Source organism: Apostichopus japonicus, chromosome 8, assembly GCF_037975245.1.
Source record: "Apostichopus japonicus isolate 1M-3 chromosome 8, ASM3797524v1, whole genome shotgun sequence".
Lineage (NCBI taxonomy): Eukaryota > Metazoa > Echinodermata > Holothuroidea > Aspidochirotida > Stichopodidae > Apostichopus > Apostichopus japonicus.
In genome coordinates, this window is record NC_092568.1 from 6,657,673 (window position 1) to 6,676,198 (window position 18,526).

At 37.7% G+C, this 18,526-nt stretch overlaps 1 protein-coding gene across 1 annotated transcript in view; it reads left to right on the top strand.

The window, feature by feature from the left end:
- The window catches only part of LOC139970568 (son of sevenless homolog 2-like), a 73,937-nt gene that overhangs the window by 26,210 nt on the left and 29,201 nt on the right, over nt 1-18,526 (top strand). The window contains exons 11-19 of the mRNA XM_071976369.1: nt 463-539; nt 1,056-1,218; nt 4,219-4,375; nt 6,656-6,779; nt 8,298-8,381; nt 11,253-11,465; nt 13,899-14,021; nt 15,657-15,813; nt 16,376-16,474. Of these exons, the coding sequence (XP_071832470.1) occupies nt 463-539; nt 1,056-1,218; nt 4,219-4,375; nt 6,656-6,779; nt 8,298-8,381; nt 11,253-11,465; nt 13,899-14,021; nt 15,657-15,813; nt 16,376-16,474 (1,197 nt within the window). The remainder of the gene's footprint in view (nt 1-462; nt 540-1,055; nt 1,219-4,218; nt 4,376-6,655; nt 6,780-8,297; nt 8,382-11,252; nt 11,466-13,898; nt 14,022-15,656; nt 15,814-16,375; nt 16,475-18,526) is intronic.

The following is an 18,526-nucleotide window of genomic DNA, read 5'->3' on the forward strand; positions in this document are numbered from 1 at the left end:
CAGTATGGGTAGTCTGTGGCTGGTTGTATTAGGGTGTCATCTGGCTGTTGATATATGTTTAATCGTGTCAAGCAAACCAGTATGGGTCGTCTGTGGCTGGTTGTATAAGGGTGTCATCTTGCTGTTGATATATGTTTAATCCTGTCAAGCAAACCAGTATGGGTCGTCTGTGGCTGGTTGTATAAGGGTGTCATCTTGCTGTTGATATATGTTTAATCCTGTCAAGCAAACCAGTATGGGTAGTCTGTGGCTGGTTGTATTAGGGTGTCATCTGGCTGTTGATATATGTTTAATCGTGTCAAGCAAACCAGTATGGGTCGTCTGTGGCTGGTTGTATAAGGGTGTCATCTTGCTGTTGATATATGTTTAATCCTGTCAAGCAAACCAGTATGGGTAGTCTGTGGCTGGTTGTATTAGGGACCTTTCTCTTATTCACTGTTATTGTTGCTATCTGTTTGTTAGGCTTCCACAGCCCTGAAGACGGTTGAAGCTGACTTGGAAAGAGTGTGTAATGGTGTGCTACCAAAGAGAAGACCAGGGTGAGTAGAACACCTTCTTTGCAATGTTCTATTTCAAGTGTTTTCTTCAATGTCTCCTGCCCCTAAGCAAACTCTTAGCATTAAATAGGTATATGGGATAATGAAACATGTACCTGGTAAATATATAACTATGGTTTGAAGTTCATCCATGATAGAGTTTCTTTTCTCCTCACGGGGAGCACTTTACACTCTTTACACTGTAGGATAAAGAAGCATATATATACATGAGGTAGTCTTTTTTCTCACATTTGGTCATTTTGTTGTAATGTCAAGTACAATGGAGTAGTGGATACTTATCTCCCAAATCTTTGACAATTGTACCATGACACATAAGTTAAGTAACACAAATAGTTGCATACACTAACGCTTCAAGTTTGTTATTTCTACATTATTAAATAATGCTCGGATTGTTTCAAATTATTTCTTGAAGTATTGAATATTATTATCTCCAATAAAGATGTGACTTTAAATAAATAATTTCCTCATCTGGAAAGAATTTGTCTTTATTTACTCCAGGGATACATCGCTCAGGTTTAATCGGAGGTCTCGCCAGTCTTGTATCGGCAAGATGAATGAAATTCAGAGCAACATAGAGGGCTGGGAAGGAAAGGATATAAGCCAAGTATGCAATGAGTTTATCATGGAGGGAAACCTCGGCAAAATATACACAACCAGAAAGGTCAGTGAAATTTAGCCCTAACTCATATCACATGGCTTTGAAAGTCACAACAAAAATATTCTCCAAAGAGAAAGTGTGTCTTATTGTTTGTATTTTGTGTGGGATTAATAGCAAAGTATGATACCTGTTGCATTACTGAAATCAGTCATTAGTTGATGCAAAGCAGAGTTTTCCTTTGAATGAATATGCCCAGTAAAGTAAAACTGAAAGGAAACAGATATTTTTGCAGTCTTAACATTACGTAATTGTTTTTCAACTATAAAAAGGATACTGAAGTATGAAAATAATGTAGATAGTGCTATAAACAACTTAAAAGAGGCTGATGATAGCATTGTTTTGAAATTGATGTCAAAAGTGTTAATATAGCCAAATGAACAGACTAGCCAAACTTGATGTTTTGATATTATTCGGCCCTGTTTGAAACTGAAGTTTGCCAGTGCTGAATCGGTTTGCTACTTGGGATTAGATTGACCCTTTCTTGAAGCTCTTGTGCTGCTTTAGAGTGATTTGTGCCTTATTTGAAATTGGGTTGTCCCAAGAATGGAGATGTGTGCTCAGTGGGAGTGATTTCTGCCAATGCTGGTTCTATTTCCTGCTTGTATGTCCCAATGAATGGTGGAGGTGTGTGCTCAGTGGGAGTGATTTCTCCCAATGCTGGTTCTATTTCCTGCTTGAATGTCCCAATGAATGGTGGAGGTATGTGCTCAGTGGGAGTGATTTCTCCCAATGCTGGTTCTATTTCCTGATTGTATGTCCCAATGAATGATGGAGGTGTGTGCTCAGTGGGAGTGATTTCTCCCAATGCTGGTTCTATTTCCTGCTTGAATGTCCCAATGAATGGTGGAGGTGTGTGCTCAGTGGGAGTGATTTCTGCCAATGCTGGTTCTATTTCCTGCTTGTATGTCCCAATGAATGATGGAGGTGTGTGCTCAGTGGGAGTGATTTCTCCCAATGCTGGTTCTATTTCCTGCTTGAATGTCCCAATGAATGGTGGAGGTATGTGCTCAGTGGGAGTGATTTCTCCCAATGCTGGTTCTATTTCCTGATTGTATGTCCCAATGAATGATGGAGGTGTGTGCTCAGTGGGAGTGATTTCTCCCAATGCTGGTTCTATTTCCTGCTTGAATGTCCCAATGAATGGTGGAGGTGTGTGCTCAGTGGGAGTGATTTCTCCCAATGCTGGTTCTATTTCCTGATTGTATGTCCCAATGAATGGTGGAGGTGTGTGCTCAGTGGGAGTGATTTCTGCCAATGCTGGTTCTATTTCCTGCTTGTATGTCCCAATGAATGGTGGAGGTGTGTGCTCAGTGGGAGTGATTTCTGCCAATGCTGGTTCTATTTCCTGCTTTTATGTCCCAATGAATGATGGAGGTGTGTGCTCAGTGGGAGTGATTTCTGCCAATGCTGGTTCTATTTCCTGCTTGTATGTCCCAATGAATGATGGAGGTGTGTGCTCAGTGGGAGTGATTTCTCCCAATGCTGGTTCTATTTCCTGCTTGAATGTCCCAATGAATGGTGGAGGTGTGTGCTCAGTGGGAGTGATTTCTGCCAATGCTGGTTCTATTTCCTGCTTGTATGTCCCAATGAATGATGGAGGTGTGTGCTCAGTGGGAGTGATTTCTGCCAATGCTGGTTCTATTTCCTGCTTGTATGTCCCAATGAATGATGGAGGTGTGTGCTCAGTGGGAGTGATTTCTCCCTATGATGGTTCTATTTCCTGATTGTATGTCCCAATGAATGGTGGAGGTGTGTGCTCAGTGGGAGTGATTTCTCCAAATGCTGGTTCTATTTCCTGCTTGTATGTCACAATGAATGATGGAGGTGTGTGCTCAGTGGGAGTGATTTCTCCCAATGCTGGTTCTATTTCCTGCTTGAATGTACCAATGAATGATGGAGGTGTGTGCTCAGTGGGAGTGATTTCTCCCAATGCTGGTTCTATTTACTGCTTGAATGTCCCAATCCAATGAATGATGGAGGTGTGTGCTCAGTGGGAGTGATTTCTGCCAATGCTGGTTCTATTTCCTGCTTGTATGTCCCAATGAATGATGGAGGTGTGTGCTCAGTGGGAGTGATTTGTCCCAATGCTGGTTCTATTTCCTGCTTGTATGTCCCAATGAATGATGGAGGTGTGTGCTCAGTGGGAGTGATTTGTCCCAATGCTGGTTCTGTTTACTGCTTGAATGTCCCAATGATGGAGGTGTGTGCTCAGTGGGAGTGATTTCTCCTAATGCAGGTTCTATTTACTGCTGGAATGTCCCAATGATGGAGGTGTGTGCTCAGTGGGAGTGATTTCTCCCAATGCTGGTTCTATTTCCTGCTTGAATGTCCCAATGATGGAGGAGTGTGCTCAGTTGGGGTGATTTCTCCTAATGCAGGTTCTATTTACTACTGGAATGTCCCAATGATGGAGGTGTGTGCTCAGTGGGAGTGATTTCTCCCAATGCTGGTTCTATTTCCTGCTTGAATGTGGCGTGCCCTATTGTTTAATGTATAACCTGCTGAGTTGTCCCAATGTTGCATTGATGTGTGACAATATAGTGGGTTGTCCTTATGGTGGAACTGTGTCCTGCTTGATAGCTGTCCCAATTGGTAGTGGGTTGTCACAATGCTGGTTTTGTCATGCTTGAGAGAGACTTGCCCCATTGTTGAAGGTGTGTCCTGCTAGTCCATCTGGGAAAGATGCTGCTCATGTAAGCTGCTCAGGTATGGATGATTCCATTGAGGTGTGAACTATCACAGTCATAATGGTAATAATGTACTTATTGATTTGATTGAGGTTGTCATCATTGAATGCAGTCTCTTCCTGTGGGTAGCCTGTGCCAAAGTGGTAACCTAGTTCCATGTTTGGCCTGAAACTCCAAATAAAAGCTCAGTGATGTATGGAAAGGAGAACTGTGTTCAGTGACCAGGTAAAGTTATGTTCCTGTATAATGTCTAAGTTATAAAGGGAGGCATAATTACAATATAAGGTTACATAATATAAAAGTTTACTTAACATAGGCAACTACGGAGAGACACATCTTCCTGTTTGATGCTATGCTGGTATGCTGCAAACTGAACACCAGAAGATCTGTAACAGGGTCATCTCCAGAATACAGGTTGAAAGAAAAGTACTATCTCAGAAGGATATCCCTGGATGACAAAGAAAATATAGAAGGTAAGTCGTCTAAAATGAGCCTGTTAGAAATAGTAGGACCTCAGAGTGGTACTTATTACCAGCTAATCACTATTGTTATACAAGCAGATCCAGGGTTTTTCGAAAGTGGGGGCAGAAGTTGCTCATATAGACCAATTGCGATTGCGATTGCTATCTAAGCGAAGCGCCACCGTTGGTTGGCGTGTAGCGTAGCAGGAAAATGTTTTCCAACAATGGCTCCCAGATAGCCGGAAGTGGCATTCTTTTTTGGGAGATCTCATATGTTAGAAATAAGAAAAAAATTTGAAAAATTATATTCAGTAAAATCACTTTGTAGGGAAAGCATAGGACTTAACTATATAGTTGATGTTTTACAGAAGTAATTGGAGGTAATCATATTTTGATAAGTATTCACGTGACGTGGGGGCACCAAATGAGCTGAATGGGTGGGCCCAATAGGGGACTGGGGCCACGGCTCTCTCCTTAGTATGTTAAGAAGGCCCTGATATGTGGTTGATGAAGTAAACAATTGACAATACCAAGAAGGCATGTGCCGAAGGCACCAGCTATCTAGGCGGTCCAGGGTAATGCCGCAGAAAACTTGGTACTTTTAGACATATGGTACAATGTGATGCATTTATAACACCTATACAAAGATAGGATCAACTGAGGCATTGGAAATTCTTCTCATGCACAATGTGTTATGAGTTTTGTCCAAATATTGTGATTGTGATATATGTAGATTGCAAAACTATAACAAAACTGAAGCATTGACTGTAAGCAAAAATCACATGAATTTTCATAACTGTATGTGGTAGGTAGCAATTACTGGATAAATGTATGCATTTGTACAGCGGGAGAATCTGGCCATGACAGCCTACTGGGTGCTAAAATGTTTAGGTTTTTGTGTTGAATGTGAGCTAATGTCAGTGTTATATAACTACTTAATATCAAGGAAATAACCTCACCAACTGAATGGCAGTAAGTACCAGCTGTATAACTACAGTTACATTACTTCCAGTAGTAATAGTGGCACCACTGAAAGAAGTTACTACCAGCTGAATGACTATTGTTATATGACTGCCAGAAGTAATAGTGGGACTACTGAAAGAAGCTACTACCAGCTGAATGACTATTGCTATATGACTGCCAGTATTTAGTGAGAGCACTGAATGAAGTTACTACCACCTGAATGACTACAGTTACATTACTTCCAGTAGTAATAGTGGGACTACTGAAAGAAGTTACTACCAGCTGAATGACTATTGTGATATGACTGCCAGTATTTAGTGGGAGCACTGAATGAAGTTACTACCAGCTGAATGACTATTGTTATATAACTGCCAGTAGTAAAAGTGGAACCACTGAATGAAGTTACTCCCAGCTGAATGACTATTGTTATGACTGCCAGTAGTAATAGTGGGACCACTGAATGAAGTTACTACCAGCTGAATGACTATTGTTATATGACTGCCAGTAGTAATAGTGAGACCACTGAATGAAGTAACTTCCAGCTGAATGACTATTGTTATATGTCTGCCAGTAGTAATAGTGGGACCACTGAATGAAGTTACTACCAGCTGAATGACTATTGCTATATGACTGCCAGTAGTAATAGAGGGACCACTGAATGAAGTTACTACCAGCTGAATGACTTTTGTTATATATGACTGCCAGTAGTAATAGTGGGACCACTGAATGAAGTTACTACCAGCTGAATGACTATTGTTATATGACTGCCAGTAGTAATAGTGAGACCACTGAATGAAGTAACTTCCAGCTGAATGACTATTGTTATATGTCTGCCAGTAGTAATAGTGGGACCACTGAATGAAGTTACTACCAGCTGAATGACTATTGCTATATGACTGCCAGTAGTAATAGAGGGACCACTGAATGAAGTTACTACCAGCTGAATGACTATTGTTATATGACTGCCAGTAGTAATAGTGGGACCACTGAATGAAGTTACTACCAGCAATGGAAGTTCTGTGAATTGTGCATTTGTGAATGTAAGTTTACAAAAAAAAAGTTTTATGAAGTAAACAATAAGGCAGATGGACTTCAAAGTTAGTGGTTGCATACCTGGACTTGGGATGTAGTGCCTCTCTGACTTACGATGTAATTGAGTCAAAGGTGAGATGACAAAACCAAGTTTGTAACTAAAAAACTATCCCACTTCTGCTGCATTTCAAAATTAAATGTTTGAATGCAAATTTGTTTTTGTTATCTAACTAATATGGGTAGTTAAAATGCACTTTTGAAATCACATTGATTTATTCTGCATTGGTTTAATTTCAGATTTGCATCATGCTTTTGAGATCACAGTGAGAGGTCCACAGCCTCAGCCTATTGTTTTCTTTGCAAAGAGCTCAGAAGAGAAAACTAACTGGATGGAATCCTTATCAACTTTATTGTACAGAAGGTAAATGTACTTCCACTATGCTGGTAGTACCTAATGTGTGAAACTTCTTGCACTGGCTTTAGTAAACTACCAACCTGTTATGAGATGCTGCTATGCAAACATCACAAATGTTACACTAAGTACCATGTTGTGTTGGCACTGTGTTGCAGTGCAACAGTACACACATGAAAATTATGTTGTGATTATATTGTGTTGAAGTATACTCACAATAAACACGCAAGTGTGTTGTCATAGTTATAGTTTGCTGAAAGGCAACATACACGAAATACCATGTTGTGTTGGTATTGTGTTTCAATGCAAGATTCTTTAAATACCAGGTTGTGGTGGTATTATGGTGCAGTGCAAGATACATGAAATACCATGTTGTGATGGTGTTATGTTGCAATGCAACGCATGAAATACCATGTTGTGGTGGTACTGTGTTGCAATGCAAGCTACATGAAATACCATGTTTTGGTGGTATCCGGTGCAATGCAAGATACATGAAATACCATGTGGTGGTACTGTGTTGCAATGCAAATTACATGAAAAACCACTTTGTGGTGGTACTGTGTTGCAATGCAAGATACATGAAATACGATGTTCAGGTGGTATGCCGTGCAATGGAAGATACACGAAATACCATGCTTTGGTGGTACTGCGGTGCAATGCAAGATACATGAAATACCATATTGCGAAGGTATTGAGGTGCAGTGCAAACAACATGAAGCAAAATATATCTGGTACAGCATACATAAGAGAATATTACACAATTGTTTATTGTACCCAGAAGTTTTGTACTTTGACTATTTTATGATTTTAACCCAAAATTACAAATTACACATTGTATGCTTTTCACTAAATTATTTATTGGTTGGGGTGACTATCCCTGCACTGATTTGGTGGGAGCCTAATGAAATGTGAGATTCATTGTAAGATTACAAACATTGGATATATTTTGAAGAACAACAAGTGATATTTACATTTATCAAAAGAGAAAGAGTCAGCAAGAATTGTCCCAATTCCATAAACAGAGGCCTCGTCTGATACATACAGTCATCCTGACTGGCTAAAATCTCCTGACTTGAGTTCAACATAGACCCCCTGCAGTACTCCCCATTGATGCAATTAGCAAGTTGAACAAGAAGTTAGCAGCACTGATTTTCTTCACAAACATCTTACAATTCAAACCTGATTAAAGGGATCTATCTGGGTGCCTTGCTAAATTTCACTGATATATCAACAACCCTTGATAAAATCATTTGCCTAGAAAATTTTGGAAATTTCATCTGATGTGATTTGAAATAAAACCCCGGTGACAGATGTTAGCTCTACTAATTATTGGGTCATGTCCTGTATTTGCATGTAAAATATGCTAATGACAAGGAAGTATTAAAGAAAAATGTCTGTAGTTGTAGGCTTGAAGTGATAGCACAGTTGAAGCTGTGTGCATAGAGCATGAACTGTTTCAGTTTTTATTTGGATTCAGTGATGGACAAGACAAGTTGTGTCATATCTTCATCTTCCTTCAATCTGCAGCACGCTAGAAAGAATGTTAGATACAATTCTCAAAGATGAAGAAGCCAGCCAACCACTCAGGTTACCCAGTGCTCAAGACTATAGGTGAGCAAATCTCCTTTACATTATTAGATGCATACTGTAGCTTTTATTCATACTCTGTATATTACATGTATCAGTATTGATAGCAAAGAAACAAATAGCAGTGAGAGCAATGGCACACCAGTATGGATTGCAGCAATTGTATAGCAACAATTGCAAGAAAAATTATAAACTTACAAATGAAGGTTCTGATAGTTCCAAAGGGAATAGATGGATGCTGAAAGTTACAGGTGCTGATAGGTACAAGTGGAATGGATGCTGAATAGATAGAGAGGAAGAAATGCTGAATAGTTACTACAAGTGGAAGGTAACTAGCAAACAGATAGAAGGGAAAGAACAAAAGGATAACATTTCTGGTGGATAGATTGTGGATAGATTTCTCATATAACTGTGGAGAATCTTGATATGTGGTTATTGGGTAAATCAGGTAAAGGTTGGTACATATATTATAGATAGTCATCGAATATATAAATAGGTAGTATATAGAATATTACAAGTAAAGTGCGGCTGAATTTCATTTCATCTTTTTACCACTTCAAAATCAGAAGCTTTGGTTTAATAGAATGAGGCTAAATATTTGTCAATGTCAGCTTTATACATAAAAAAGACAGAATATGAGATTGTGACATGTCCATTAGACTGATGCAATTATAGTGTGACATGTTTATTGGACTGTGACAATGTCAGTTTGCCATGGTCATTAGACTGATGATATGAGACTTTGACATGATCATTAGATTTTGAAAATATGAGAGTGAGATATTCATTAGATTTTGAAAATATGAGAGTGAGATGTTCATTAGACTTTGGCAACCTGAGTCTGTGAGATGTTCATTAGACTTTGGCAACCTGAGTCTATGAGATGTTCATTAGACTGTGACAATCTGAGTCTGTGAGATGTTCATTAGACTTTGACAATCTGAGTATGTGAGATGTTCATTAGACTGTGACAATCTGAGTCTATGAGATGCTCATTAGACTGTGAAAATCTGAGTCTGTGAGATGTTCATTAGACTGTGACAATCTGAGTCTGTGAAGTGTTCATTAGACTGTGACAATCTGAGTCTATGAGATGTTCTTTAGACTGTGACAATCTGAGTCTGTGAGATGTTCATTAGACTGTGACAATCTGAGTCTATGAGATGCTCATTAGACTGTGAGAATCTGAGTCTGTGAGATGTTCATGAGACTGTGACAATCTGAGTCTGTGAAGTGTTCATTAGACTGTGACAATCTGAGTCTATGAGATGTTCTTTAGACTGTGACAATCTGAGTCTGTGAGATGTTCATTAGACTGTGACAATCTGAGACTGTGAGATGTTCATTAGACTGACAATCTGAGTCTATGAGATGTTCATTAGACTGTGACAATCTGAGTCTGTGATGTTCATTAGACTGACAATCTGATTCTGTGAGATGTTCATTAGACTTTGACAATCTGAGTATGTGAGATGTTCATTAGATTGTGACAATCTGAGTCTATGAGATGTTCATTAGACTGTGACAATCTGAGTCTATGAGATGTTCATTAGACTGTGACAATCTGAGTCTGTGAGATGTTCATTAGACTTTGACAATCTGAGTATGTGAGATGTTCATTAGACTGTGAAAATCTGAGTCTATGAGATGCTCATTAGACTGTGACAATCTGAGTCTATGAGATGTTCATTAGACTGTGACAATCTGAGTCTGTGAGATGTTCATTAGACTTTGACAATCTGAGTATGTGAGATGTTCATTAGACTGTGAAAATCTGAGTCTATGAGGTGCTCATTAGACTGTGAGAATCTGAGTCTGTGAGATGTTCATTAGACTGTGACAATCTGAGTCTGTGAAGTGTTCATTAGACTGTGACAACCTGAGTCTATGAGATACTTATTAGACTGTGACAATCTGAGTCTGTGAGATGTTCATTAGACTGTGACAATCTGAGTCTATGAGATGTTCATTAGACTGTGACAATCTGAGTCTGAGATGTTCATTAGACTGTGACAATCTGAGTCTGTGAGATGTTCATTAGACTTTGACAATCTGAGTTTGTGAGATGCTCATTAGACTGTGACAATCTGAGTCTGTGAGATGCTCATTAGACTGTGAGAATCTGAGTCTGTGAGATGTTCATTATACTGTGACAATCTGAGTCTGAAGTGTTCATTAGACAGTGACAATCTGAGTCTATGAGATGTTCTTTAGACTGTGACAATCTGAGTCTGTGAGATGTTCATTAGACTGTGACAATCTGAGACTGAGATGTTCATTAGACTGTGACAATCTGAGTCTATGAGATGTTCATTAGACTGTGACAATCTGAGTCTATGAGATGTTCATTAGACTGTGACAATCTGGGACTGTGAGATGTTCATTAGACTGACAATCTGGGACTGTGAGATGTAAATTATACTTCATAATCTGAGTCTGTGAGATGTAAATTAGACTTGATAATCTGAGACTGTTTGATGTAAATTTGACTTGATAATCTGAGACTGTGTGATGTAAATTAGACTTGATAATCTGAGACTGTGAGATGTAAATTAGACTTGATAATCTGAGACTGAGATGTAAATTAGACTTGATAATCTGAGACTGTGTGATGTAAATTAGACTTGATAATCTGAGACTGTGAGATGTAAATTAGACTTGATAATCTGAGACTGTGTGATGTAAATTAGACTTGATAATCTGAGTCTGTGAGATGTAAATTAGACTTGATAATCTGAGACTGTGAGATGTAAATTAGACTTGATAATCTGAGACTGTGAGATGTTCATTAGAATTTACTTCCTTCATTAGAATTGATAATCTGGGACAGAGACAGTTCATTAGCCTTTTGACAATATTAGAATGTGACATTTTTGTATTATTCACATTTTACAGGTTTGCTGTAGAAGATTCTCCAGAGAACATTGTCTTTGAGGAAGGTCAAGTATCCAAAGAGGGTGCACCACTAATCAAAGGAGGAACTCTGGAAAAATTGATTGAACGATTAACGTACCACAGATATGTCGATCCATCTTTTGTCAGAACATTCTTAACAACATATCGATCTTTCTGTGAACCTCAAGACCTACTGTCCTTACTAATTGAAAGATATCCTTTAACTAAACGGAAATGACGATCAATGTTTTACAGGATTTGGTTACATTTTAAGACAAACGATGCGATGTTAGTTGGTTGTGGTGGTGTCACAGCAGATGCTGTATCCCTAGAAAACGTCTGCTGGTCTTTCTTGGGTTACATCAACAACTCTTTGATAGCAGATGTTCAGGGGCTGTGTTTAAGTTACATATAATAATTCCCAGCTGATGGTGCTTTTTTTCACAAGAAAGAGATATTGCATCCCGATAATATCACAGATTGCAGCTGCAAGTAATCGCTCTGTACAACTGATCATAGATTTCATCTGCAAGTAATTGCTCTTTACTACTGATCACATATGGCTGGCAAGGTATCTCTGTAAACCTCAGTACAGATTGCAGCTGCAAGTTATCACTCTGTAAACCTTGGTACTGATTTCAGCTACAAGTTATCACTCTGTAAACCTCAGTACGGATTTCAGCTGCAAGTTATCACTCTGTGAACCTCAGTACTGATTTCAGCTGCAAGTTATCACTCTGTAAACCTCAGTACGGATTTCAGCTGCAAGTTATCACTCTGTAAACCTCAGTACTGATTTCAGCTGCAAGTTATCACTCTGTAAACCTTGGTACTGATTTCAGCTGCAAGTTATCACTCTGTAAACCTTGGTACTGATTTCAGCTACAAGTTATCACTCTGTAAACCTCAGTACTGATTTCAGCTACAAGTTATCACTCTGTAAACCTCAGTACTGATTTCAGCTGCAAGTTATCACTCAGTAAACCTTGGTACTGATTTCAGCTGCAAGTTATCACTCTGTAAACCTTGGTACTGATTTCAGCTACAAGTTATCACTCTGTAAACCTCAGTACTGATTGCTGCTGCAAGTAATCGATCTGCACTACTGATCGCAGATGGCAGCTTGGTGTAATCACTGTACAATTCTACAATTATCACTGAGTGTGTAATTCTTCACAATATTCCCTTTAGTATGAGTCTTCAACAGCCCTTAGAAATTCATTGATGACTTAAGGTAAACTTTCTACTACCAATCAATTAACCAGTTTACACTGATTCACACTTTGGTCTTTTTCTATCCAACCTTTGTTTCTTTGCTGTGGGCAGCTGTAAGGCAAGCGCTCCAGGCGGTCGTTACTAAATATTTATTATTAGTCGGAAGTTAGTAGAAGCTACATCAATCACCCCCTACTCTTAAGTGATGATGTCTGTGTAACAATGAACAAATACCACTTTGCTTAATTCTTTCAAGAGCAGGAAGTTTCTTTGCAACCATTAATTAGACAGTTGAACTAAATTTGTTACTACTTTTATAAATTTGACAACACTTGTGGCTTGTTCCGTATTCACAGAGCACTTAATTGAACCAACACTTGTGGCTTATTGGGTCATTGAGCACTAGATTTAACCAATACTAGTGACTTGTTTAGTATTCACTAAATATTAGATTGTTGCACTACTTGTCCCTTGTTTGGTATTGACTGAGTATTAGATTGAACCAATTCTAGTGACTTGTTTAGAATTGACTGAACATTACATGGATTGTTCAGTATTCACTGAACATGAGATTAATTCACTACTTGTGGATTGTTTGGTATTGACTTAGCATTAGATTAATGCAATACTTGTGGCTTGTTTCTTATTGACTTAGTATTAGATTAATGCAATACTTGTGGATTGTTTGGTATAGACTGAGCATTAGATTAATGCAATACTTGTAGTTTGTTTCTTATTGACTGAGCATTAGATTAATGCAATACTTGTGGCTTGTTTGGTATAGACTGAGCATTAGATTAATGCAATACTTGTGGCTTGTTTGGTATAGACTGAGCATTAGATTAATGCAATATTTGTGGCTTGTTTCTTATTGACTGAGCATTAGATTAATGCAATACTTGTGGCTTGTTTGGTATAGACTGAGCATTAGATTAATGCAATACTTGTGGTTTGTTTCTTATTGACTGAGCATTAGATTAATGCAATACTTGTGGCTTGTTTGGTATAGACTGAGCATTAGATTAATGCAATACTTGTGGCTTGTTTGGTATAGACTGAGCATTAGATTAATGCAATATTTGTGGCTTGTTTCTTATTGACTGAGCATTAGATTAATGCAATACTCGTGGCTTGTTTCTTATTGACTGAACATTAGATTGAATCAATTCTAATGACTTAGCTGGAGACTATGGTATCCTCATCTGCAAGTTGAAATATAACTAAATATTTCCATTTATTGACTGATCACTGCTTTCTTTTATATACTCTTCTCTCTATTGCTGCGTGTATTTAAATGACCATCTTGCTTTCCCTTGCAAGTCATGGACACTTTTTAATTGACCTTGTAGTTATGTTTAATGTTTTCTGGTTTAGATTGTCTCAAGAACAATTTTCATTTCAATTTTGTTTCCTCCTTGACGTTCTATTTACATTTGAAATTCCTGACCCTCCTCCATCAGAAGAAGACAAGAAAGCAATTGATCAAGGGATAACAGTGGTTCGAGAGGATCTCAAACGGTTCCGGAAAGAATATGCTAGACCAGTACAACTCAGGTAAGGGTACAATTATGGAACTGACCATATTTGAATGCTTTGTTTGTTCAGTAAATGTGCTAGTCAGGCAGTGCCTTATAACACTGCTGACATCCTCTGTCATGCCTTTGGTGTCCTTTGATAATGTAGCTTTCATTCTTCTCCACTTATTTCATCTGTGCTTCCATTACATTATTTATTGGTCTATTGTACAACTTGTTGTTTTCTGTATAACCAGTTTGTTATGACCCTATAACCAGTAAGCAAGCAGTTTGTTAGTAACTTTTTATCTATTAATACACTATATTGTTAGTTTGATTCATTATTATCACAAAAAATGTTAAAAAACTTGAAAAAAAAGCATTAACAAATAAGTGGACAAGACAAGTAAGAATACATATGCCTTGCATCATATTCATATGAAATGAGGTAGAACTTCGACAAGTAAGAATACCTAGGCCTTGCCTCATATTCATATAAAATGAGGTAGAACTTAGACAACTAAGAATACCTATGCCTTGCCTCATATTCATATGAAATAAGGTAGAACTTAGACAAGTAATAATACCTATGCCTTGCCTCCTATCCATATAAAATGAGGTAGAACTTAGACAAGTAATAATACCTAGGCCTTGCCTCATAGTCATATGGAATGAGGTAGAACTTAGACAAGTAATAATACCTTGCCTCATCCATATGAAATGAGGTAGAACTTAGACAAGTAATAATACCTATGCCTTGCCTCCTATCCATATAAAATGAGGTAGAACTTAGACAAGTAATAATACCTAGGCCTTGCCTCATAGTCATATGGAATGAGGTAGAACTTAGACAAGTAATAATACCTATGCCTTGCCTCATATCCATATGAAATGAGGTAGAACTTAGACAAGTAATAATACCTAGGCCTTGCCTCATATCAATATGAAATGAGGTAGAACTTAGACAAGTAATAATACCTAGGCCTTGCCTCATATTCACATAAAATGAGGTAGAACTTAGACAACTAAGAATACCTATGCCTTGCCTCATATTCATATGAAATAAGGTAGAACTTAGACAAGTAATAATACCTATGCCTTGCCTCCTATCCATATAAAATGAGGTAGAACTTAGACAAGTAATAATACCTAGGCCTTGCCTCATAGTCATATGGAATGAGGTATAACTTAGACAAGTAATAATACCTTGCCTCATCCATATGAAATGAGGTAGAACTTAGACAAGTAATAATACCTATGCCTTGCCTCCTATCCATATAAAATGAGGTAGAACTTAGACAAGTAATAATACCTAGGCCTTGCCTCATAGTCATATGGAATGAGGTAGAACTTAGACAAGTAATAATACCTTGCCTCATCCATATGAAATGAGGTAGAACTTGCTGTTGTGATGAACTGGTACTGATAGGGTTTGGGTGCTTATTAGAACTTTTCTTGCTCAAGTGAATGTGGAGGTGAAATGTCTCTCTCAACATTTATCACAGCTTAATGTCTACAATGCTGTGTCATGCCAGTTTAATGCTTCTTGCTCTTCTGTACTGACTGATGTTAGTTTTATTTGATGTATTACATCACATTTGTCATTCAGTGACATAAGTCTGTATGCCCCACTCATAATGTAGTTCAGTAGTATTGTTTCTGTTCCTCTCCACAGGGTATTAAATGTTTGCAGAAAATGGGTAGATCAACATTTTTATGATTTTGAACGTGACCCGGAACTCTTAATGCGCCTACATAAGTTTTTTGAAACTGTTAGAGGGAAAGCATTGAAGAAATGGGTAGACTCAATTCATAAAGTAATACAGAGAAGGGTGAGTTGAGCAGCATTCTGTCAGAAGCTAATTGTCATTGGTAATGTCAGAAAACATGTTTGATATTCATGAGGTAGAGAAGTACTAAATTTGGGGAATATATTAGGCAACAGTATTTTATTGGATTCTTACTTTATTTAGGGCCTGTTAGATTCTTTCGCATTTTCCTCCCACAAAAGACCTTTAAGAGGCAGCTGCTCAGTTTTATGGTAGATCTTACACTGTCATATGATTAGAAGTTGGGAATCCTTGGCCATGATGCCCAACTTCATGAGGAAACAAAACCACCTGATTTAATTCTTATTGATAAATTGACGGAAATATGAATATGAAGCTGTCATGGCTTATAATTTGTTTCTTTAGAATTACCAACACTGTGCTTTCTACAAGTGCATGTCAATGTTGAAGCTGTAATATTCCCTTATATATAATAATATGCCCTTATTCCCCTATGCCCATATGCCCTGTAATATGCCCCCTTATTTATTTGCTGTGAATGTTTCACATTTGTTATTGTAACTTAAGAATTACTGGAATATCATAATACTTTTGATATTTTCAGCAAACAGTAGAAGATGTCAAAACTTTCAACTTTGAAACCAAACCACCTCCAACAGAGTGGCACATAACAAGAAAACAAGAGGACTTTGACCTCCTTACTGTAAGTATCCACTGATAATGGATCAGCCCCCACAAAACATCATGTTGGCATCACCAATAAGAGTAATGAGTTTTAAGGCTCATACTTGACAAAACATCATGTTGGCATCACCAGTAAGAGTAATGAGTTTTAAGGCTCATACTTGACAAAACATCATGTTGGCATCACCAATAAGAGTAATGAGTTTTATGGCTCATACTTGACAAAACATCATGTTGGCATCACCAATAAGAGTAATGAGTTTTAAGGCTCATACTTGACAAAACATCATGTTGGCATCACCAATAAGAGTAATGAGTTTTAAGGCTCATACTTGACAAAACATCATGTTGGCATCACCAATAAGAGTAATGAGTTTTAAGGCTCATACTTGACAAAACATCATGTTGGCATCACCAATAAGAGTAATGAGTTTTAAGGCTCATACTTGACAATTTCTTGCCTCAATAGCTTGGTTATTTGCCAGGGACCAGTTGTTGAGAACGAGCCTATAGAGATAAGACTGAAGGGCTAGGGACAACAGTACAGTATGTAAAGTAACTGTGCGAGTATCAACCATACGATTTGATGCCAAGTGGAGAATACGAGAATTTGAAGGTCAAAACTTGTAGATCCCTCCCTAGAAAGTCATAATAACTGTCAATAGGCAAAGAAGCTTAAATGGAGAACATTGGCACCAGAGAACGTCTATGTTTGCACTAAGAGTGACATGTTAGGAAAATGCTGTAAAAATCGCACTGTGATAGTAGATACACGTATAGTGCTTAAAGTTAATACCATTCATGAACACTGGAAGAATGATTGGGGACCTGCATTAGCTACCTAATGAAAGATGATGAAAAACATCTGACAACATGATAAATAGTTCATTTCCCAACTTTAAATATAACTAGCCTGACAATAAACTTACAAGATAACATGATACTGCCTAACCTGCTCACCGTTATATGTATCCAAAGAGAACTAGCTTCTGGTTATAACACATACTTAAACAGCTGCCAACTCAAATACCAAGTAACAACAGGCAGCTAGGCTAGCATGGAACAAAGGAAATGCCAGTAAAATCCTGAGATGGTAATGAGGATTTTCTGGCAAGTAAAATGAATGCAAAAACCATGTCCATTATTTGTGATGGTTACTGCTAATGAAGGCTTAGTAACAATGTAATGCTAATGTAGGCTTAGTAACTATGTGATGCTAATTTAGGCTTAGTAACAATGTGATAATAATGTAGGCTTAGTGACAATGTGATGCTAATGTAGGCTTAGTAACAATGTGATATAAATGTAGGCTTAGTAACATGTGATGCTGATGTAGGCTTAGTAACAATGTGATGTTAATGTAGGCTTAGTAACAATGTGATATTAAATGTAAGCTTAGTAACAATGTGATGCTTAGGTAGGCTTAGTAACAATGTGATGCCAATGTAGGCATAGTAACAATGTAATGCTAATGTAGGCTTATTAACAGTGTGATATTAATGTAGGCTTAGTAACAATGTGATGCTGATGTAGGCTTAATAACAATGTGATGCTAAAGTAGGCTTAGTAACAATGTAATGCTAATGTAGGCTTAGTAACAATGTGATGCTGATGTAGGCTTAGTAACAATGTGATGTTAATGTAGGCTTAGTAACAAAGTGATGCTTAGGTAGGCTTATTAACAATAGGATGCTAATGTAGGCTTAGTAACAATGTGATGTTAATGTAGGCTTAGTTACAATGTGATGCTAATTTAATCTTGGTAACAATAAATAAATAAAAATAAAATAAATACCATATATTAAGGTGCTGTTATCATGAAATAAAACATGCTCAAGAGCACTGTACAAAAGAACCAATACCTGGAATATAAATTACCAAACTTAAAAGGATTGTCTGGTGGCCCAAAGAAGTTACCTTAAAAAATTATAAATAATTTTCCAAACATGTGGTCAAAGTATGAGAATGCTAATGTTGCGTTTGACAGAGAAACAATTTTTTAATCGTTAAGGATGGACATTTCCAATATGATTTGAACAGTACAGAACGTGACGTCATCTACGCTTATGCA